Raw genomic sequence first — 20479 nt, forward strand, 5'->3', positions numbered from 1 at the left:
TTTGGGGTTCTCCGCGCTTCTTGGACCTGTAAGTCCACTTCTTTCACCAGGTGGGGGAAGTTTTCTGTCATTATTTCTTCAAATAGGTTTTCAATATCTTGCTCTCTCTCATCTTCTGGCACCCCTATAATTCTGATGTTGGTACGCTTGAAGCTGTCCCAGAGGCTCCTTACACTATCCTCGCATTTTTGGATTCTTTTTTCATTTTGCTTTTCCGGTTGGGTGTTTTTTGCTTCCTCGAATTTCAAATCATTGACTTGATTCTTGCGCTCCTCTGGTCTGCTGTCGGGAGTCTGTATAATATTCATTATTTCAGTCCGTGTATGCTTAATTTCTAGTTGGTTCCCCAATATAAGATCGAGGGTCTCATTAGTTTTCTTGTAGATCTCATTAAGTTTATCGGCGGCTTCTAAACAGTTCTTGAGAGACCTTAAAAGTGTGGTTCTGAACTCTATATCTTCCATTGACAATTTTGTCCTGTTTCTTTGTCTCCGCATTTTGTTGTGCTTCCTTGGTGCACCCCCTAGTGGTCTTTGTGTGCAGTCTTATAGTTAAACCTTGATTGTTGTAGCTAATACCAGGGAGGGTTTGACCTCCAGGCCAAGTGGCTATGAGAATCAGCTGTGTCTGCAGTGAGAGAACTTCTGTCCTCTACGGAGGTGCTAATCTAGCCTTTGCCTGAGGCTATCCGGCAAATGCCTGTGTGCAGGGCTTGGGCGGGGCGGGTCGCACAGGATCAACAGGGTGGGCCGGAGAGAGCAGTTATGGCGGCTCTCAGTCCTGTCCCCAAGGGCTCTGCCTCTCTGAGTCCCAGCACCCACTGCAAACCTCGGAGAGAAAGCTGCACTCTCTCTGACCAAAGCCAGACAGTCCCGCTTCTCCCGTTTGAGTCTGGGTCCCTAAAGACTCGCCCTTATCTGGAGCTCAGAGTCTGCGACTCCCTCCCGATTGGAAACGCCAACCGCGCCCTCTGCCGCCAGCCCGCTCCGCGCACTCCGCACCTCAGAATTTGACTTCAGCACTGCGTCTCCTCTGAGTGTCCGTATGCGTTTCTCTTTCCTCCTAGTTGTAGGACTTCCACTCAGCCAGCGTTCCTGTGGTTCTGGGTGATGTCCCTTCCGTCTTTTAGTTTCACTTTTGAAGTAGTTGTTCAAGGCAGCAAACTCCGGCGTTAACCTATGCCGCCATCTTTGTTCTCAGTTTTTTCTTATCGGGACTCAGTTCTTAACCTGTGGAATCTGCACTAACTCTGTGCAGTTAGTATCAGAATTTAATTGAGTTGTTGAATACCCCGTTGGTGTCTTGAGAGTGGGAGGATTGGCTGGTATGAGAAAAAAAGCTTCAGATTTGGTGTTGTGAATAAAAACAGCACATTAGGTAAGTATATTTTTCTAGAGTGAAATCACAAACAGCGAATCTTGTTTCTTTAACCTACCATCTTTCTGTGGGCAAGTCTCTTAAACCCTGTCTTACTTCCTCATACAAAATGGGATATAATATTTATAGAGTGCTCAGAGCAGTACCTAGCATAGAACAGGTCTTAATAAATATCAGCTATCAGTAACTAAAGGGACTGAAAAGACTTTAATGGCTTTTTGTGATAAATCAATCCAATAGGGTTTAATTGTCCTCAGATGGTCCAATGAATCATATGGAATAAATCTATATGTGAAGTAGTTTGAAGACTTAGAAGTAAAGAGAAACAGAAGAAGATAGGAAATAAGAGAGGATATAATTTCTACCAAAAGAGAGAAAAGATTAGAAGGTATATAAAATGATGCAACTCAAAGGCTTAGAACAAAATTCAATGTTTCATAGAACTGAAGATGGAGAAGGCAGAGAAGCAAAAAACAAAAACAAAAAAATGCTGAATGCCTGTTGATGGTGATGAAGAATCATGTCTCAAATCTTCAGTTGAGAGGGCAGTGGCAGTTCTGGGAATCTCTGATTTAACTTTTGAACACATTAGCAGCTGAAGTTGCCTTTTAATAGGATGAACTCGCAGATATATTAGAGTGGCCTTGGCTGTGTGGTTGATTTTAATAGAGGCTTCTATTTTGTTTTAGCCAAGTAAGAGGCTGGTTATTTTTTTCTTATTAAAAAATTCACTTGTTGGCATTTTCCTGAGAGACCATTATCTCATGTCAAAGGCACATGTGCTCAATTCATGAGGGAAAGATCTGTGCTGTGATTTGTCTCCTTTGTCCTCTTGTGGAAATATTACACAGAAGGAAAACTGTTAAAACTGCATTAAGAAATCAACTTAAATTTAGCATCAAGTACAGATCCAAGATTAATAACAGGCTGGTATTTTCTGTTTCTTTAAGATGCATTGCAAGACTGAAAAATATGGCCCTATTATACCTGTCTTTAAATTCACCAGGGAATCCAAACAAGCCACTGTTGGAAGTAATTTGTTGGCTTCCTGACACATCAGGCTCATTATCCTGATCTAAGTACCAGCCTTTGGTATTATTTGCAATTTTCAGGTAGGTCATTAATAAAAGCTTGAAAAAAGAATGACTATAAAGTCAGTCTTTGAAGTTATTTCACACATTCTCAATATTGAGGTCATTGAATGAGTGATTTGTGCTTGAATGTCAAAATATTGTATAGGGCAACCTGGATTGTCATCCTAAAATATACTTGACCCTAAAAATTGGTAAGGCAATGATTATTGCCCATACTTGTAGAAATGTTAATTCAACCGAGTCTTTGAGGAGAGATGTAAATTAAATATATAGGACTAAGGAATAATTTTGTAATAAAAAATAAATTTTACCAGTTTTCAAAGGAAACTCCCCAAACCAAGCAGAGATAATTACAGTAATGAAAGACAGCACCTAATAAAAAAAATTAATAGACATTTTTCTTCCCCTAGGTAAGCAACTGTTGTTTAAAATGTTTTCCCAACACATAAGTATACAATGATTTTCTGATTTCTTAAATCAACAAGTTTTTTAAATGCTCCTGATTCTGGTTAGAGTGCAGGGGTAAGAGGTTGGGCAGTTCAGGAGGGGGGAGTTCTAAAGTCTTTGGGAATTAGCCTGTGCGACCTCTATCAAATTGTGTCCAATTATTATCATTTGGTCTATAGGGCTCAATACTATAGAAAGGTTACTAGATGCCCACTCAAGTAGCTTTCATCTCTTTCTAATCAGAAAGAATAATATCGGTGTGCTTACAGAAAGCATTTTTCACATTGAAGGTACAGCCAACCTATCACAATCTTATCTATATCTTTTTCTTGAATGCTTAAGACTTCTAAAAACATTTGGGTGTGTATTTGGCATGTTCAGAGTAATCAAGTCATACAAACACAAGGAGATCTGAGAAATTTTAGCTACACTTTCAAACTCAGAGCAGTTACCATGGACAGATGAGAGAGATATTACTCCTTGTTCCATTTCATCACAGTAAATAATGTTGAACACGGGAACTACAAGGTTCAGTTTACATTATACTTTATCATTTTACCAGTGACATCAATCATTTTTATGGACCTATTAAACAGGCCCAGAAGGGGTTTTGTCATTTGTTACAGCCTGCTGCCTTCAGGCCGGTGACATTTGGTTCCTCTGTGTAAGTTAAAATTGTATTGACCTCATACTAACGAGCCACATTTGAACATGTTTCACTATTACCTCAATTCAGCTGGGCCATGGATCAAACTGTTATATGCACTTTAAATAAAAGACTGAAAAAATGCATAGTTACCTTAAATGTAAGTATAAATATTGTCTTTGTTCTAATAGGGACTCATTATATACTTATCCATGAAATTTTCTTCCAAAGTGATTAATTTACAAAAATACCCAAATGAAGGAAGATGGCGGCATAGGTTAAAGCCGGAGTTTGCTGCCTCGAACAACCACTTCAAAAATACAACTAAAAGACGGAACGGACATCATCCAGAACCACAGGAAGGCTGGCTGAGTGGAAGTTCTACAACTAGGAGGAAAGAGAATAGCATACTGAGACTCAGAGGAGGTGCAGTGCTGAATTCAAATACTAAGGTGCGGACTGCATGCGGAGCGGGCTGGTGGCTGAGGGTGCGGTTGTCTGTTTCAATTGTGAGGGAGTCTCAGACTCTGAGCTCCAGATCCGGGTGAGTCTCTAGGGACCCAGACTCAAACGGGAGAAGCGGGACTGTCTGGCTTTGGTCGGAACTCGAAGGCAGCTTTCTCTCTGAGGTGTGCAGCGGTTGCTGGGACTCTGAGAGGCAGAACCCCTGGGGACAGGACTGAGAGCAGCCATAACTGCTTGCTCAGCCCGCCCTGTAGATCCCCTGGGACCCGCCCCACCCAAGCCCTGCACAGAGGCATTTGCCGGATAGCCTCAGGCAAAGACTAGATTAGCACCTCCCTAGAGGACAGAAGTTCTCTCACTGCAGGCACAGCTGATTCTCACAGCCAGTTGGCCTGGAGGTCAAATCCCCTCCAGTATTACCTACAACAATAAAGGCTTAACTACAACAAGACTGCACACAAAGACCGCTAGGGGTTGCACCAAGAAAGCATAAAAAATGCGGAGACAAAGAAACAGGATGCAAATGTCAGAATTGGAGGATATAGAGCTCAAAACCACACTTTTAAGGGCTTTCAATAATTTTCTAGAAACTGCCGATAAACTTAATGAGATCTAAAGAAATCTAATGAGACCCTCAATGTTGTGATAAAGAACCAACTAGAAATTAAGCATACACTGACTGAAATAAAGAATATTATACAGACACCCAACAGCAGTGGGTGCAAATGGTAAAGCAGCAGAGGAGCGCAAGAATCAAGACAAAGATTTGAAATGCGAAGAAGCAAAAAACACCCAACTGGAAAAGCAAAATGAAAAAAGAATCCGAAAATACAAAGATACTGTAAGGAGCCTCTGGGACAGCTTCAAGCGTACCAACATCAGAATTATAGGGGTGCCAGAAGATGAGAGAGAGCAAGATATTGAAAACCTATTTGAAGAAATAATGACAGAAAACTTCCCCTACTGGTGAAAGAAATAGACTTACAGGTCCAGGAAGCGCAGAGAACCCTAAACAAAAGGAATCCAAAGAGGACCACACCAAGACACATCATCATTAAAATGCCAAGAGCAAAAGACAAAGAGAGAATCTTAAAAGCAGCAAGAGAAAGAAACTCAGTTACCTACAAGGGAATACCCATACGACTGTCAGCTGATTTCTCAACAGAAACTTTGCAGGCCAGAAGGGAGTGGCAAGAAATATTCAAAGTGATGAATGCCAAGAACCTACAACCAAGATTACTTTATCCAGAAAAGCCATCATTCAGAATTGAAGGTCAGATAAAGAGCTTCACAGATAAGGAAAAGCTAAAGGGGTTCATCACCACCAAACCAGTATTATATGAAATGCTGAAAGGTATCCTTTAAGAAGAGGAGGAAGAAGAAAATGGTAAAGATACATACTATGAACAACAAATATGCATCTATCAACAAGTGAATCTACGAATCAAGTGAATAAATAATCTGATATACAGAATGAACTGGTGGTTATAATAGAATCAGGGACATAGAAAGGGAATGGACTGACTATTCTTGGGGGGGAAATGGGTGTGGGAGATGCGGGAAGAGACTGGACAAAAATTGTGCACCTATGGATGAGGACAGTGGGTGGGGAGTGAGGGCGGAGGGTGGGGCGGGAACTGGGAGGTGGGGAGCTATGGGGGGAAAAAGAGGAACAAATGTAATAATCTGAACAATATAGATTTAATTAAAAAAAATTAAGAAAACTGGAAGGACATCTTAACATTTCTTAAAGAGCTGACTCATGTTATAGGTTCTTCTACTCTGATTTTCATGACACTTTTGTTATTATTACAAGTATTTATAAAGTACTTCCTATGAACAAAGAAAAAAAAATACCCAAATGAAGAAAAGGCTTAAAGAGTTAACTAAACTTGAAACTATGCCTAAGCCATGTTATACTAAATTTTTATGGTCACTATTTACAAGGTCAAAGGTGTCTAAAATTACATATAACATAACATCATTTTTAGAACCATGTGCCACATCCAAACCTCAAGGATCTGATACTGGGAGAGAACAATTAAAGCACTAAGAGGGGCTGATGCATCCAGAGTTGAAAACAGCTATCAAAAGGCAGCAGGCATCTGGGAAAGAACTTTCTTTTCAGCTTGCGGGCCGGAAATACATTGGCATTGCCTCTGGAACTGGAACAAAACCAATTTGTAATTGGTTTTAAAGTCTGGAGTGGAACATTCCTGCAGCCTTCCATGAACCAATCTTATCCTGTAGAAGCTGAGTGAGTCTTGGCTAACCATTTGCCTTGTAAATTGTTTTGTTTGGTCCTTTAAAGGACAGAAAGTACTCATGCAGTAGTTTCACATCAAGTTACAGTCTTCTGTGATGTTGCTTGAGCAGAGAATTCCAAAAGAGAAAAAAATCTCCAGGGAGAAAAATCAAAAGCCTTCACTAATATGTTTTGGGGCTGGACGGGCCTGCAAGGCTGGGAGTTCCTACCTATTTTTTTCTCTACCTGAGCAATGGTTTCCAAAGAGGAGAAAAGCCCACTCTTGCAGAAGAGAGGCAGTTGGACAAATAAAAATTCATTAGCAGAGGCCAAACAGGACATTTTAAGACTGTGTTAATTTAGAATTTCACTATTGTCACTGCAGTGCTTCACACACCGCCAAATTTCTATAAAGTTTGACTGAATAAATGGTGACTCTTTTGAAGTGTGTATACTATGAAAGGGCCTCAGTGGCAGAGAGTGTGGGGAGCCCACCCATTCTTCCTTTGCCACGACAGTGCTCTTCCTTCGCAACAAGGGTGGAATGAAAGATTGTTCCTAACAGGGCCCATGGATGGGGAGACCTGCTCCAGTGCGTCCTTACATTCACTCTGCCCCTGCCTCAGGGAACAGGGGTAAAGGAGGAGACTAAGAAGATTGCTCAACAATTCCCGACTTCTAAAACAAAATGAAAACCCGTCGTGGATGAAGGAGATAGTCTAAATCACTTTGTAGATTAAAAATCCACTTTCTGAGAGTGGAAATGGTTGAAATAATAAGTAAGCCTCCCCAAGAACTTTCACTATTTGGATTTGAATGGCTGCCAAAGAAGTGAGAAGGCAAAAAGAGCAAGAAAACCAGATTTAGCTGTTAAGTAACAACAACAACCATAACAATATAGCTTATATATGTAGGGTTTTTCTGCTCAAAAGGAAGAACATTCTATTTTTTAAAAAGGGGGTGGGGCTGAAGCTATGTTCTTCTAAAATGTCAATGTCATGCAGCAAAGAAGGTCTGAGGAATTGTTCTAGATTAGAGGTGACTAAAGAGACATGGCAACTAAATGCAGTATGTGATCTAAATGCAGACTGGATCATGTATTGAGGAGGAAAAAATGCTGTAGAGGACATTATTGGATCAGCTGACAAAACTGGAATACAACCAGGAGATTAGATAAAGTGTTGCATCAATGTTAAATTTACTGAAGGTTATATAAAGGAATATCTTTATCCTTATGAAATCTACATTGCAATATTTAGGGAAAAAGGACTTGGATGTAGGCAATTTACTCTTTTTTAAAATTATTTTTTGAGAGTTTCCAATTTTATGATATACTTTTAAATATATTACTGGAAGATCCCAGATCTTAACCCTAGAATGCTATATGACATCTTCATTAATAAGTATAATTTGAAATTGGTACCTAGGTGAATGGAATCCCTCTGAAAACCACAGCATCTAGGGGGATGCAGAGATGTGATTCTTACTTAGGGACTGCAGGGAGGGTGACTCATATTTCAGAGTATAAAACACTTAATCCTGTCTGAAGTTACCAGTGCATAAAGTAAAACAAACTTGAGGAACACTAATTGACATGCATTACCAAGTCTAATACACTTCTATCCATTCCAGTTAATTAGAAGCAAAAAGGGACATTGCTTATAAGGGAGAAAAGGGTCTTATTTATATTTTCTGAAATTAATGCTTCCCTAATTCAGGTCAACACTGAGAACCATATAGTTCAGTGTAACGTAATTGATACAGGTGGGTGTTCTAGAGCCAGACCTTCTGGCTCAAATCCCAGCTCCACCACTTACTACTGATATGACTTTTTGTAATTTATTTCACTTTTCTTTGCCTCAGTTTCTTCATCTGTAAAATGGGAATAATAAAAATACCTACCACACAGTGTTGTGGTGAGGATTAAATGAGTCAACACTTTGAAAAACACAAGCGTGCCTGACATGATAAATACTCCACAAATATTAATTTTAATATAAATCAAATGTTGCAATGCAGTAGGCAGAAGAAAAGGATGCAGAAGTCCAGGTATCTGGACTTTGATATTTACCTATAACACAGAAGGGCTTTCGGGCAAACCTCAGTCTTCCTTGCCATCCTCTGTACCGACAACAGCAACCTGCAGACCAGATTCGAATGATGAACTCCAAACCAAAGACGACAATCATCACAAATTCCTAAAATATCAAAGCAGACATGTTAGAGGTATTGTGGAGCAAACCAGAGCAAGAAGCTCGGAGCGTATTTCTGAACATTTAGGCACTTCATCTAAAACGTCTATTTGTTAAATTTAGACAATTGAAGAACATCTCTTCTCCAAACCAAAGTAAACCTGGAGAACATTGAGAACTCATATTGTCTGCATTTGCTATTATGGAATGCCATTCCTTTCCAAGTCTTGAACACTGCAGATTTAAGAGTCAGTTTCAATACTAAATTTGCAGGTTGAATTACCAATCTGCCTTGTATAGCTGACTTACCAGTGTAGCTGACTTCAGCTACCTGGTAACATGTGAAGGATCTGAAATGAAAGAGAGGACCCTGAAAACACAACTTCACAGTTTCACAGAAAACAGACCATTTGGCTGCAAGAAGTGACTATCTCTAAGCCCTCAAGGGTTGTTCTTACTAGCAGAGAAAAGGAACTGACTATTTAAAACTTTGCTGAGTTCTTTTATTATGATGTCTAAATCTCCTCATAAAACAGCAAGTTTCAGAAACATTACTGTGCATGTGCACGCTTTGTCAGACATGAGACCCTAAACTTTAGGGCCTAAAGTCTTCGAATCTGAAGGTTATTAATGATCATATTGGCCTTTGGTGAGAGCTGCTTGGAAAATAACACCTGCTCCAGCAAAAGGACTTTGAGATTATTTAGGAAGAGTTGTGAGTGAACCTTGGGGAAAGGCCAACTAAATTGGCTCATTAAGCAGTGGGTCATAGAATGAGAAACCCAATGGAATTTTTAAGAAGAAAGCATTTTTGGAGCAAGCTAATCATACCACCTTGTTTCCCCTATAGGGACAGGCACTGAGTTGATCAAAATTGGTTTCTTTATAAAAACAATTCTCTGTCTTGTTTGAAATAAGGGTTGGTTCAGCATCAGTAATGTAGAGCAGCTATCTTCAACCTTTTTCATCTCATGGAATGCATAGCTAACTACCAAAATTCTGTGGCGCACCAATATATATATATATTTTTTGCTGATCTTACAAAAAATAGGTATACTTTTTGACAGCCATTGTTGTATTGGCTGTTGTCATTTTTTAAAATTTGGCAATCTAAGGGAAAAGAGGTCAGCGCCCCTGACTTAATAGTCAGGTATTGCATGTTTTAAAAATTCTTGTGGCACCTGTTGAAAATCGCTGATGCAGAACAATATATATATATATATATATATATATATATATATTTTAAATTTTATTGAACTTATTATTTATGAAATTATTTTTACTATAATTGCTTCATTATAAAAGTGATACATGGTCCTTACGAAAACATGAAACATTACAGAACTATAGAGCATAGAAAGTAAAGGTTCTAAGCCACTCCCCATTCTCCCACCCCATGCACCAAGATAAAAACTGTTATCAAATTTAGAAAAATGGCATTTGTGTTGCAAGTTTCAGGCAAATGTCTATTTCTTCAGTTAGAGTATGTGACGATGTGTTGCACTTTGGAAATGCCTAGTAGAGATACATCATTTTATCCGTCTGTTATTTTGCACTAAGTAACCCACAAATACTTCTCACGATGAGAAATAAATCTCCAACATCATTGCTGCTTACTTACAGTGATTTAAAACTATTTATGGGTTAAATCTCTGAAGATGACTTTACGCACAGATGACCAAAACTATGCAACATTATTAGTAATGAAATGAGGGTTTTTGTTTTTGTTAATCCTCACCTGAGGATATTTTTTTCCCATTGATTTTTTTTAGAGAGAATGGACTGGGGGCAGTGGGAGGGGAGTGTAAGAGAGAGACAGAGAAACATCAATGTGAGAGAGACACTTCAATTGGTTGCCTCTGGCATGTGCCCTGACAGGGGCCAGGGACAGAGCCGCAACTGAGGTACATGCCCTTGACCAAATTGAACCCTCAACTATTTAAGTCAAAAGGCCAACATTCTATCCACTGGGCAAAACTGGCTAGGGCTGAGGGCTTTGTTTTGTTTTGGCTTTGTTATATATCAGGGTGGTTGGGTCTAGTAATTTATTAAGATGGCTACAGTACTAGATCACCTGTGTTTCATCCAGCACGTCTTCCCACACACAGAAAGCATGCCGAGGCCTATGATGCCCATGGAGCTGTGCCCCATCCAGATCTAATGGCAAGTCCACTTTTCTACCCCAGCCTCTAACTCCTACTTGTGCCAGAAAGGTTGGCACGCCACTGGTGACAGGTCATATTATAAGATTACCCAAGAATATCCCAAATATGCCTGAGGGCCCAGGCACTACCATATCATGATGTTTCTTTTTTGTGGGAATAGCTGACATTATTCTAAAGTAATAAATATTTAACCATTGTAATTTTGCATCATTTTTAGGTGGCACTGAGGTAGGATAAATTAAGTCTACAAATTCGTTACTCAGGATCCCTTGTTCAGGAATATTGCTTACAGCTTTTTTATTTTATTTTATTTATTTTATTTTTTTTATTTTATTGCTTAAAGTATTACAAAGGGTATTACATATGTGTCCATTCCCGCCCCCCCCCCCCCTAGACAGTCCCCTAGCCTCCCCTATCCCCCAGTGTCTTATGTCCATTGGTTATGCTTATATGCATGCATACAAGTCCTTTGGTTGATCTCTTTCCCCCCTACCTCCTGCCCCCCAACCCTCCCCGGCCTTCCCGCTGCAGTTTGACAATCTGTTTGAGGCAGCTCTGCCTCTGTATCTATTATTGTTCAAAAGTTTATAATGGTCTCTATTATCCATGAATGAGTGAGATCATGTGGTATTTTTCCTTCATTGACTGGTTTATTTCACTTAGCATAATGCTCTCCAGTTCCATCCATGCTGTTGCAAATGGTAAGGGTTCCTTCCTTTTTAGAGCAGTTCCATCGTGTAGATGTACCACAGTTTTCTAATCCATTCATCTACTGATGGGCACTTAGGCTGTTTCCAGATCTTAGCTATGGTGAATTGTGCTGCTATGAACATAGAGGTGCATATATCCTTTCTGATTGGTGTTTCTGGTTTCTTGGGATATATTCCTAGAAGTGGGATCACAGGGTCAAATGAGAGTTCCATTTTCAGTTTTTTGAGGAAACTCCATACTGTCTTCCATAGTGGCTGCACCAGTCTGCATTCCCACCAGCAGTGCACAAGTGTTCCTTTTTCTCCACATCCTCTCCAGCACTTGTCGTTTGTTGATTTGTTGATGATAGCCAGTCTGACAGGTGTGAGATGGTACCTCATTGTTGCTTACAGCTTTTTTTAAGGGGTAAGGGAAAAATCTTTCATTTCCAAATAAAGCTAGAGGAAGTTGTAACTGGATTTCACCACGGGAACATAACTTGTGCCTTGAGGGAAATAATAATGGAATTAGAATTCTTTTGTCCTTCCTTGCTAGAGACCATTACTTAGCATTCCCTATGAGGGCTTGGTTTCAGACTGTGTGAAAACTAACCTCGAAAATCTTCTGTCACTGAGTAAGCAGCGGTGGGAGGTGAGAGCTCAGCAGGTGTGGAGAGCTTCCTCAGGCCCAGCGCAGCAGCTGTGGGGAAGTTCTCTCTCCAAGACTTGGATGGATGTGATGAGGACAAAAGTGTGAAAACCACTTTGAACAGACTCTGTCCCCTGGTTCTTGCAAGTTGCATCTTATTTCAGTAAAAAGGAATAAATTTTATTGAGCTAGAGAAGGGCAATCACCCCTCATCTGACAGGTGTAAAATGAGTGGGGAGTGGAAGTGTGAAAAGACCACTTTTTCCCTCTTTTTCCTTTCCCCAGCTTTGTTGAGGTATAATTGACAAATAAAAATTGTATATATTGAAGGTATACAACATGATGTTTTAATATACATATACATTGTATAATGATTATCATAATCAATCTAATTATGTATTTATCACCTCACAGTTAACATTTTGTGTATTGTGAGAACACTTAAAATCAACTTAGCACATTTTTAGTACACAATACAATATTATTAACTTCTATTACTAGAAGCCCAGTGCATGAAATTCATGCACAGGGTGGGGGGTGGGGGTGTCCCTCAGCTTGGCCTGCGCCCTCTTGCAATCCAGGACCCCTTGGGTAGGGTCCCTAGGCCTGGCCGGTGATCAGGGCCTATCGGGGCTTTCCTTCCCCCCAGTTGCCAGCAGCTGGCCCCACCCCCACCACTGCCTCTGCTTGCCATTTGTGCAGCACTGCCCCTCCTTCCCCCACCACTGGTCACCTCCCTCCGTGGGCGACAGGTGTGGGGTGCGATCGCTTGGCTGGCCTGGGCCTCCCTCTGCAGGGTGATTGCTGGCTGGCCCTGTACACCTGCCACAGCATCGCTGGCCAGTGGCCTGGGACTCTCTCTGTGGGGCAATCAATCACCGGGATCTGCGATTGATCACCCAGCAGAGGGAGGCCCTGCCACTTGGCTGGGGTTTTGCCGTGCAGAGGGTGGCCTGGCCTCCCTCTTTGGGGAGATCACAGAGCCCCCCGCCACCCCCTGATTGATCGCCCTGCCAGCTGGTGGTCTGGGTCTCCCCCTTTGGGGTAATCTATCGTGGAGTCCCCCCCCCCCACCACATCGATCACCCCACAGAAGGTGGCGTGGGCCCCCCTCTGTGGGGCGATCATGAGACAGTGGCAGGCCCCTCTGACCAATCGCATCACACCTGCCTTGGCTGACCTGGCACTAGTGCATGTCATAGTGTGGTCATCTGGACAGTTGTTCTGCTGTTTGGTTGTTCAGTCGATTTGCATATTACGCTTTTATTATTATACATGTCGTACATTAGGTATACATGTCGTACATTAGATATCCAGAACGGGTTCATCATGAATAACTGAAATTTGCATAGCTAAGCAGTAAAAACTCCCAATTTTACCCGACACCCAGACCCTGGTAACCACCATTCTACCCTGCCCTTATGAGTTCAACTTTTTTAGATTCCGTATAATTGAGATCATGTAGTATTGTAGTTGTCTTTCTCTGTATGGCTTATTTCACATAGCATAATGTCCTTCATGTTCATCCATGTTATTGCAAATAGCAGGATTTCCTTCTCTTTCAAGGTTATTCCACTGCACATATACACCACATTTTCAATCCATTTGTCCTTTGATGGACACAGAGCTTGTTTTCATATCTTTGATATTGTGAATAATGTTTCAATGAACATGAAAATGTAAATATCTCTTTATGATCCTGGCTTCATTTCCTTTGGATATATTCCCAGAAGTGGTATTGCTGGGTCATATGGTAGTTCTAGTTTTAATTTTTTGAGGAACCTTCATACTGTTTTCCATAGTAGTTGCACCAATTTACATTCCCACCAACAATGCACAAAGGTTCCCTTTTCTCCATAGCATCACCAGAACTTATCTTTTGTCTTTGAAAATAGACATTTTAACAAGTGTGAGATGATATCATTGTGGTTTTGATTTTCATTCCCCTGATGATTAGTGATGTTGAGCATCTTTTCATATACCTGTTGGCCATTTGTATGCCTTCTTTTGAGACATGTCTATCCAGGTCCTTGGCTCATTTTAAAAATAGGTTATTTTTGAATTTTTGCTATTGAATTATAGAAGTTTTATATATAAAAAACATATATATATTTGTTTTAGATGTTTTCTCCCATTCTGAAGGTTGTCTTTTCACTCTGTTGATTATTTCCTTTGCTGTGTGGAAGTTTTCCAATTTAATGCAATCCCATTTGTCTAGTTTTGCTTTTGTTGCCTGTGCCTTAGGATCTTGTTTAAAAAAAAATCATTGTCCAGAGTAATGTCAAGCTCTTCCCCTAGAGTTTTGTTCTAGAGCTTTAGGCCTTACATTTAAGTCTTTAACCCATTTTGAGTTGATTTTTTTTTACAGGGTATTAGATAAGTGTCCAATTTCATTCTTTTGCATGCAGATATCCAGTTTTTCCATTTATTATTAAAATCTCAGCAAGTTAGAAATAGAGATTTATTATCTCAATTTAATAAATAACATGTACAAAAACCCAATGAAACATTTAGCTATGTTCTAAGCTATGCATGTTAAAATTACAAAATATTGATAGAAGAAATAAGAGAAGACCTAAATAAATGGAAATACCATGTTCATGAATTGGATGACTCAACATAATAAAGATGTCAACTCTTCCCAAATTGATCTGTAAGTTTAATGAAATTCCTATAAAAATCTCAAAAAGCATTTTTTTAAAAGAAATAAACAAACTTACTCTAAAATTAATATGGAAAAGCCCAGGTCCTAGAATAGGTAAAACAATCCCAACAAAGAAGAATAAAGTTAAAGGAATCACTCAACATGATAGTAAGACCTACTAATAGCTCCAATATTCAAGACTGTGTGGTACTCTCAGAGGGACAGACACACAGAGAACAATAGAGAGAACAGAATAGAGAATTTGGAAACAGACAAATATGCTCAATTGATTTAAAAATATTTTTATTAATTTCAGAGAGTAAGGGAGAGGGAGAGAGAGAGATAAAACATCAATGATGAAAGAGAATCATCGATCGGCTGTCTCCTGCATGCCCCACACTGGGGATCAAGCCCACAACCCGGGCATGTGCCCCAATTGGGAATCAGTCAGTGACCTCTTGGTTCATAGGTCAATGTTCAACCACTGAGCCATAATGGCTGGGCTGATTTTTCTTATAAAAGTGCAAAAGCAATTTAGTGAAGGAAGAAATAGCCATTTAACAAATGATGTTGGGGCAATTGGGCATTAATAGGCCCCCCCCCAAAAGTGAACCTAAATCTATACCTCACACCTTATACAAAAATCAATTCAAATGTAACATGGACTTAAATGTTAAACTATAAAACTTTTAGTAAAAAACCGGAGTAAATTTTGGGAATTTGAGTTAATAAAAATTGTTAGACTGAACATGAAAGCACAAGGTATAAAAGGAAAAATTAATGACTTGGACTTCATCAAAAGCAGAGAGAATGAAAAGACACACTATAGTCTGGGGGAAAACATTTACAAACCACATATATGACGAAGGACTAATATCTAGAATATGTAAAAACTCTTAAGACTCAGGAGTAAAAAAACAACACACAAATTCAATTAGAAAATGGGCAAAAGTCATGAATGACATTTCACTGAAGAGGATTTATGGATAGCCAATCAGCACATGGAAAGATATTCAACATCAATAGCCATACAGAAAATGTAAATTCAAATCACAATGAGATAACACTACACTTGTGTCAGAATGGCTAAAATAAAAAAATAGTGATAACATATAAAATGCTGGGGAGAATGCAGGGAAACTGGATCATTCACACACTGCTGGTGGGAATGTTAAATGGTACCACTTCTCTGAAAAACAGTTTTATTAATTCTTATAAAAATACCGTTGCTATATTCATGGACATTCATGTCAGAGAAATGAAAACTTATTGTTTATACAAAAACCTGTACACACAAGTGTTCATAGTGGATTTATTCATAATGACCCCAAACTGAAAACAGTCCAAATGTCCTAACCATGTGAATGAGTTAAACAAGGGTTACTGTATCCATACCATGCTCTACTACTCAACAATAAAAAATGAATAAACTGTTGATACACAAGACAACTTGGATGGATCTCTAGAGAATTATGCTGAGTGAAAAAAGCCAAACTCAAAAGGTTACATATCATATTATTCCATTTATGTAACATTTTTACACACCATCTTAGCCAAAAGGCTGAGAAACGATTATATGACATTTTTAAAATGAAACAAAAAAAATAGAAATGCAGAACAACTAATGGTTGACAGAAGTCAAGGATTGTGGGGGGAGTCGTGGGTGGGTGGGAAGGAGGAGGTGGGTGTGGGTATTAAAGGGCAATCTGAGAGACCCTCGTGGTGATGGAATTGCTTGGCATCTTGATTTTTGTTACAGATACATGAGCCTCTAACATTGCACAGAACTACAGCCACACATTCTAATGTGTACAACCAAAACTGGAGAACTTTAAAAAAAGATCTGTGGATTATAGCAATATTAGTATTCTGGTTGTGATATTATACTACAGATTTGCAAAATTTTATTGTTTGAAGAAACAGGGTAAAGTGTACCCAGGATACCTCATATTATTTCTTACAACGGCATGTGAACCTGCAATTATCTCAAAAAAAATTCCAATAAAAAAGGCATTGCCCATCATCCAACCAATGGGGGAGACCGATAAGAGGAAATGTTTTCCTCTTTAAGTTCAGATGCTAGCTCTGAGCTCACCGAGTTTTGGTTTAGTGGTGCTCTCCAAATGATCCTTTGGAGGGGGTCTCATTTTATTTTCAAATGAGTTAGAAATTAAAAAATCTTTTATGTTCAGTTGAAAATGTTTTATGGGTGGTTCTTCTGACTCTTGCTGGGCCAGCAGGTACAGGTGCCTTTGCTGCTGTACCTTAGGATAAACCCGTTCATTTTCTCTTGCTTGTTTTTAATTGAAATAAGATGCCCACTATTTTCTCAAGTGGTTGCTAAAGAGATAAGTGAATAAGGATCAGAGTACTTAACCTACTTGGAGGAAAGCTGTAATGTAAAGCTGGTATTACTAACAGTGGTTCTGTCCTTCCTAATGGAAGTCCCTAGGCGTTTGGCTTTGCCAGCCCTCTACAACTAAAGGCAATGTTTATTATTTTTACCAAAACTCTTAAAGGAGTTTTAGTGTTTCCCCATTTGTCTTCAGAGAAATTAGGTAAAACAACAAGCATTTTTCCTACTCTCTTAAAGACTAAGGGAATGCATATAGAACTTTAGAAATCCAAGACACAGGGGTAGAGCCAGTCTATCTTGAATATCTATTTAGAATACTAACTTAGCATTAACCCTCTTTTCTAGAGATTAAGGAAGAATCTTTATATGTCACACAAGAGAACTGTGATGCTATTTTATTGATATTTATGAATTTGCTATATAATTTGAGATTGAAATTCTATTCTTGCAGTTATTTTGCTCTTGAGTTACTCAAAGTGGTTTTAAGTAAGATTGATTGATTTTTGGGGGCACAAATTCACAATGCCTAATAGCTCACATTCTAGTTGTTTTCTCATTAATTAACAACCACTGTTTATTAAAAGACAGTGACCTTTGTCTAATCTACAAGCTGTCTTCTGTGACCATTAGTTTTTTCCTGGTTTTATGCCATCAAATAGCACTTCTGTGAAGATGAAATGCCGACATTATAAACCCTGTGACATTTGCACCAATTTTTGAAGAGCTGTGGCTAATTAGACATACAAAATTGGAACTATTGCCTTTCTTCAGAATATCAACATAATCAATTTCCAGCTATTTTTGCTCCTTTTGTGTGTGTGTGTATATACTTAAAGTAACATAGGGCAGCAGTCTAGCGTGCCTCTTTCAGATAATTCCTGCAGAAAAAGGATGTGTGATGTAAACTGAGTCATAAATTGCCAAGAAAGGCATCAGTCAGAAGGGTTGCAGTTATAATTCTTTGTAATTTGGAAAGTTTTGCTAGTACAATAGATATTAAGGAAATAAAATTAAGGTATAGAGATGGCCCCACACAAATCAGAAAATGGGGATAAATACACAAAAGGAAATCATCTTTTGTTTTTTGTCTCTTTAAAGCACAGAAAGACCATACCAGGGGTCCTCAAACTTTTAAAACAGGCGGCCAGTTCACTGTCCCTCAGACCGTTGGAGGGCCGGACTATAGTTTAATGCCCATCCAATATGGGGGAGACACTCAAGAGACACCTTCTGTGTTCATGTTCTGTGTTCTTAAAGACATACCCTACAGCAGGGTAAAACATGGCTCCATCTGCCGCGGGGGCATCTCTCTGTGGGACAGAGCCACAGCGGTGCTCTCTGCTGGGGTGCCCAAGTTGGCAGTGAACATAAGGGGCTTCCCTCACTTTCTCTTCTTCCCTCCATTAGGAACAGAAAGCGGGTTCACTGATTTTTTTACAGTTGTCTACCCTCCCCCACTCCAAGCTAAATTGTATCTGGCTGTATATGGTTGTGCCTGCAAGCAACCACCTGTGTATATAGCAGGGATTAGAACTAAACCTCTGAATCATGAACTCTAAGCTGGAAAAATTGAAAACAGTTTGCCGCACCTTGAACTGAACCTGGATATTTATTCTGCTACAATTTTGCCAAATAATCACAAATGAGCCAGTTCAACTTAGAACTGAAGCCGAAAACCCTGAATCAGATAAAAATGGAAATATCAAGAAAGCCTCCAAAAGGTTCCTCAAAAAAATTAAAAATGGAACTGCCTTATGACTCAGCAATTCCACTTCTGGGTATCTATCTGAAGAAACCCAAAACACTAATTTGAAAGGATATATTCAACCTTATGTTCATTGCAGCTTTGTTTACTATAGTCAAGATATGAAAGAACCAAAGTGCCCATCAATAAAGTGGCTAAAAAAAGCTGTGGTACACATATACGATGGAACATTACTTGGCCATAAAAAGAATTAAATCTTACCATGTGTGACAACATGGATGGATCTGGAGGGTATTAAGTTAAATAAGTCAGAGAAAGACAAATACCATATGATTTCACTTATATGTGGAATCCAAAGAACAAAATAAATGAACAAACAAAACAGAAACAGGCTCATAGATCCAGAGGGAAGGGAAATTGGGGCACTGGGTGAATAAGGTAAAGGGATAAGAAGTACAAATTGATACGTATAAAAAGTCAATGGGATGTAAAGAACATCATAGGGAATATAGTCAATAATCCTATATAATTAAAGGCTAATATGCAAATTGCCCTCTTGACAGGCGTTCGACCAGGAGTTCAACTGGGAGTTCGACCAGGGGGTGGGGCTGGCTGGCCAACCATCACAGGCACCCCCCACCTCCCGTCCAACCGGCCAGACCTCACCCATGCATGAATTCGTGCACCAGGCCTCTAGTATTATAATAACTATGTATGGTGCCAGGTGGGTACCGGAAATATCGGGAGAAAACTGCTGTAAAGTATATGATTATGTAACTACTATGCTATATACCTGAAACTAATACAAAATAATATTGAATGTAAACTGAAATTAAAAATGAAAAATAACTAAAAATATTCTTAATACTTAAAATCTATCAATAATAAAAACAAAAAATAAAATTAACATTGATACCAGAAATAAAATTAGGCCACTCTATTAGTTTTATAGTAAGAGAATATAAAAGGGCAATGTTTTTTTATTATAAAAATTTAAATAAAATTCCTTAAAACAAAACAAATAATGTATTTTAATCAAGAGACATCCCTGGCCTTAAGAAATTGGTACACATCAGCCAAATTGACTGTAAAGCAAATTTTCTCTTCAGTTGGGGCTATTTCTCTTGTGGGTGGACGTGGACACCTGTGATAAGACAAGAGTTATTATGGTATAATGAACTGCATGTTTGCTTCCCTCCAAAATCCCTATGTTGAAACTCTGACCTTAATGTGATAGTGTTTGGAGGTGGGGCCTTTGGGAGGTAATCAGGTTAGATGAAGTCATGAGAGTGGGGTTAATGAAATTAGTGCTCTTATAAGAAAAGGAAGAGAACCCACAGCATACACACACACTCTCTCTCTCCATCACGTGGGCACACAGTGGGAATGCAGTCATCTTCAAGCCAGGAAGAGTACCCTCACTAGGAAACCAATCAGCTGGCACCTTGACCCTGAACTTCTCACCTCTAGGACTGTGAGAAATGAACATGTGTTGTTTAAGCCATCCAGTCTGCAGTATTTTGTTATAACAGCCCGAGCTGACTAAGACAGATGGCTTCTGTGCTACTGAGAGGCTGAGAGTCAGGTCAGGGCTAGGTGTGTTAGAGAATTTCAACTTTTCTCACGTGCTCATTATGTCTCTGCCCTTACACCTGCCCTTGCTTGGACCAAGAAATTGCTCTTATATTGAGAGATCCCTTCACTTCAAAACAATCTGTCCCTTCCCTGTTCCTTTAGGGTACTTGCATTAGTCATCTAGGCTTACCAGAAGAAAAGGAGAGACAAAACTCTAAGAATGAAAATCT

The 20479-nt window shown here is 39.3% G+C and overlaps 1 protein-coding gene across 2 annotated transcripts in view; it reads right to left on the bottom strand.

Moving 5' to 3' along the window:
* Positions 1 to 20479, bottom strand: part of KCNQ5 (potassium voltage-gated channel subfamily Q member 5) — a 518442-nt gene that overhangs the window by 138201 nt on the left and 359762 nt on the right. For both annotated transcript variants that reach the window (XM_036316808.1, XM_036316807.1), the window contains exon 3: positions 8346 to 8472. In XM_036316808.1, coding sequence (XP_036172701.1) covers positions 8346 to 8472 — 127 coding nt within the window. The remainder of the gene's footprint in view (positions 1 to 8345; positions 8473 to 20479) is intronic.

The sequence above is a fragment of the Myotis myotis genome, unplaced genomic scaffold (genome assembly GCF_014108235.1).
Source record: "Myotis myotis isolate mMyoMyo1 unplaced genomic scaffold, mMyoMyo1.p scaffold_m19_p_7, whole genome shotgun sequence".
Lineage (NCBI taxonomy): Eukaryota > Metazoa > Chordata > Mammalia > Chiroptera > Vespertilionidae > Myotis > Myotis myotis.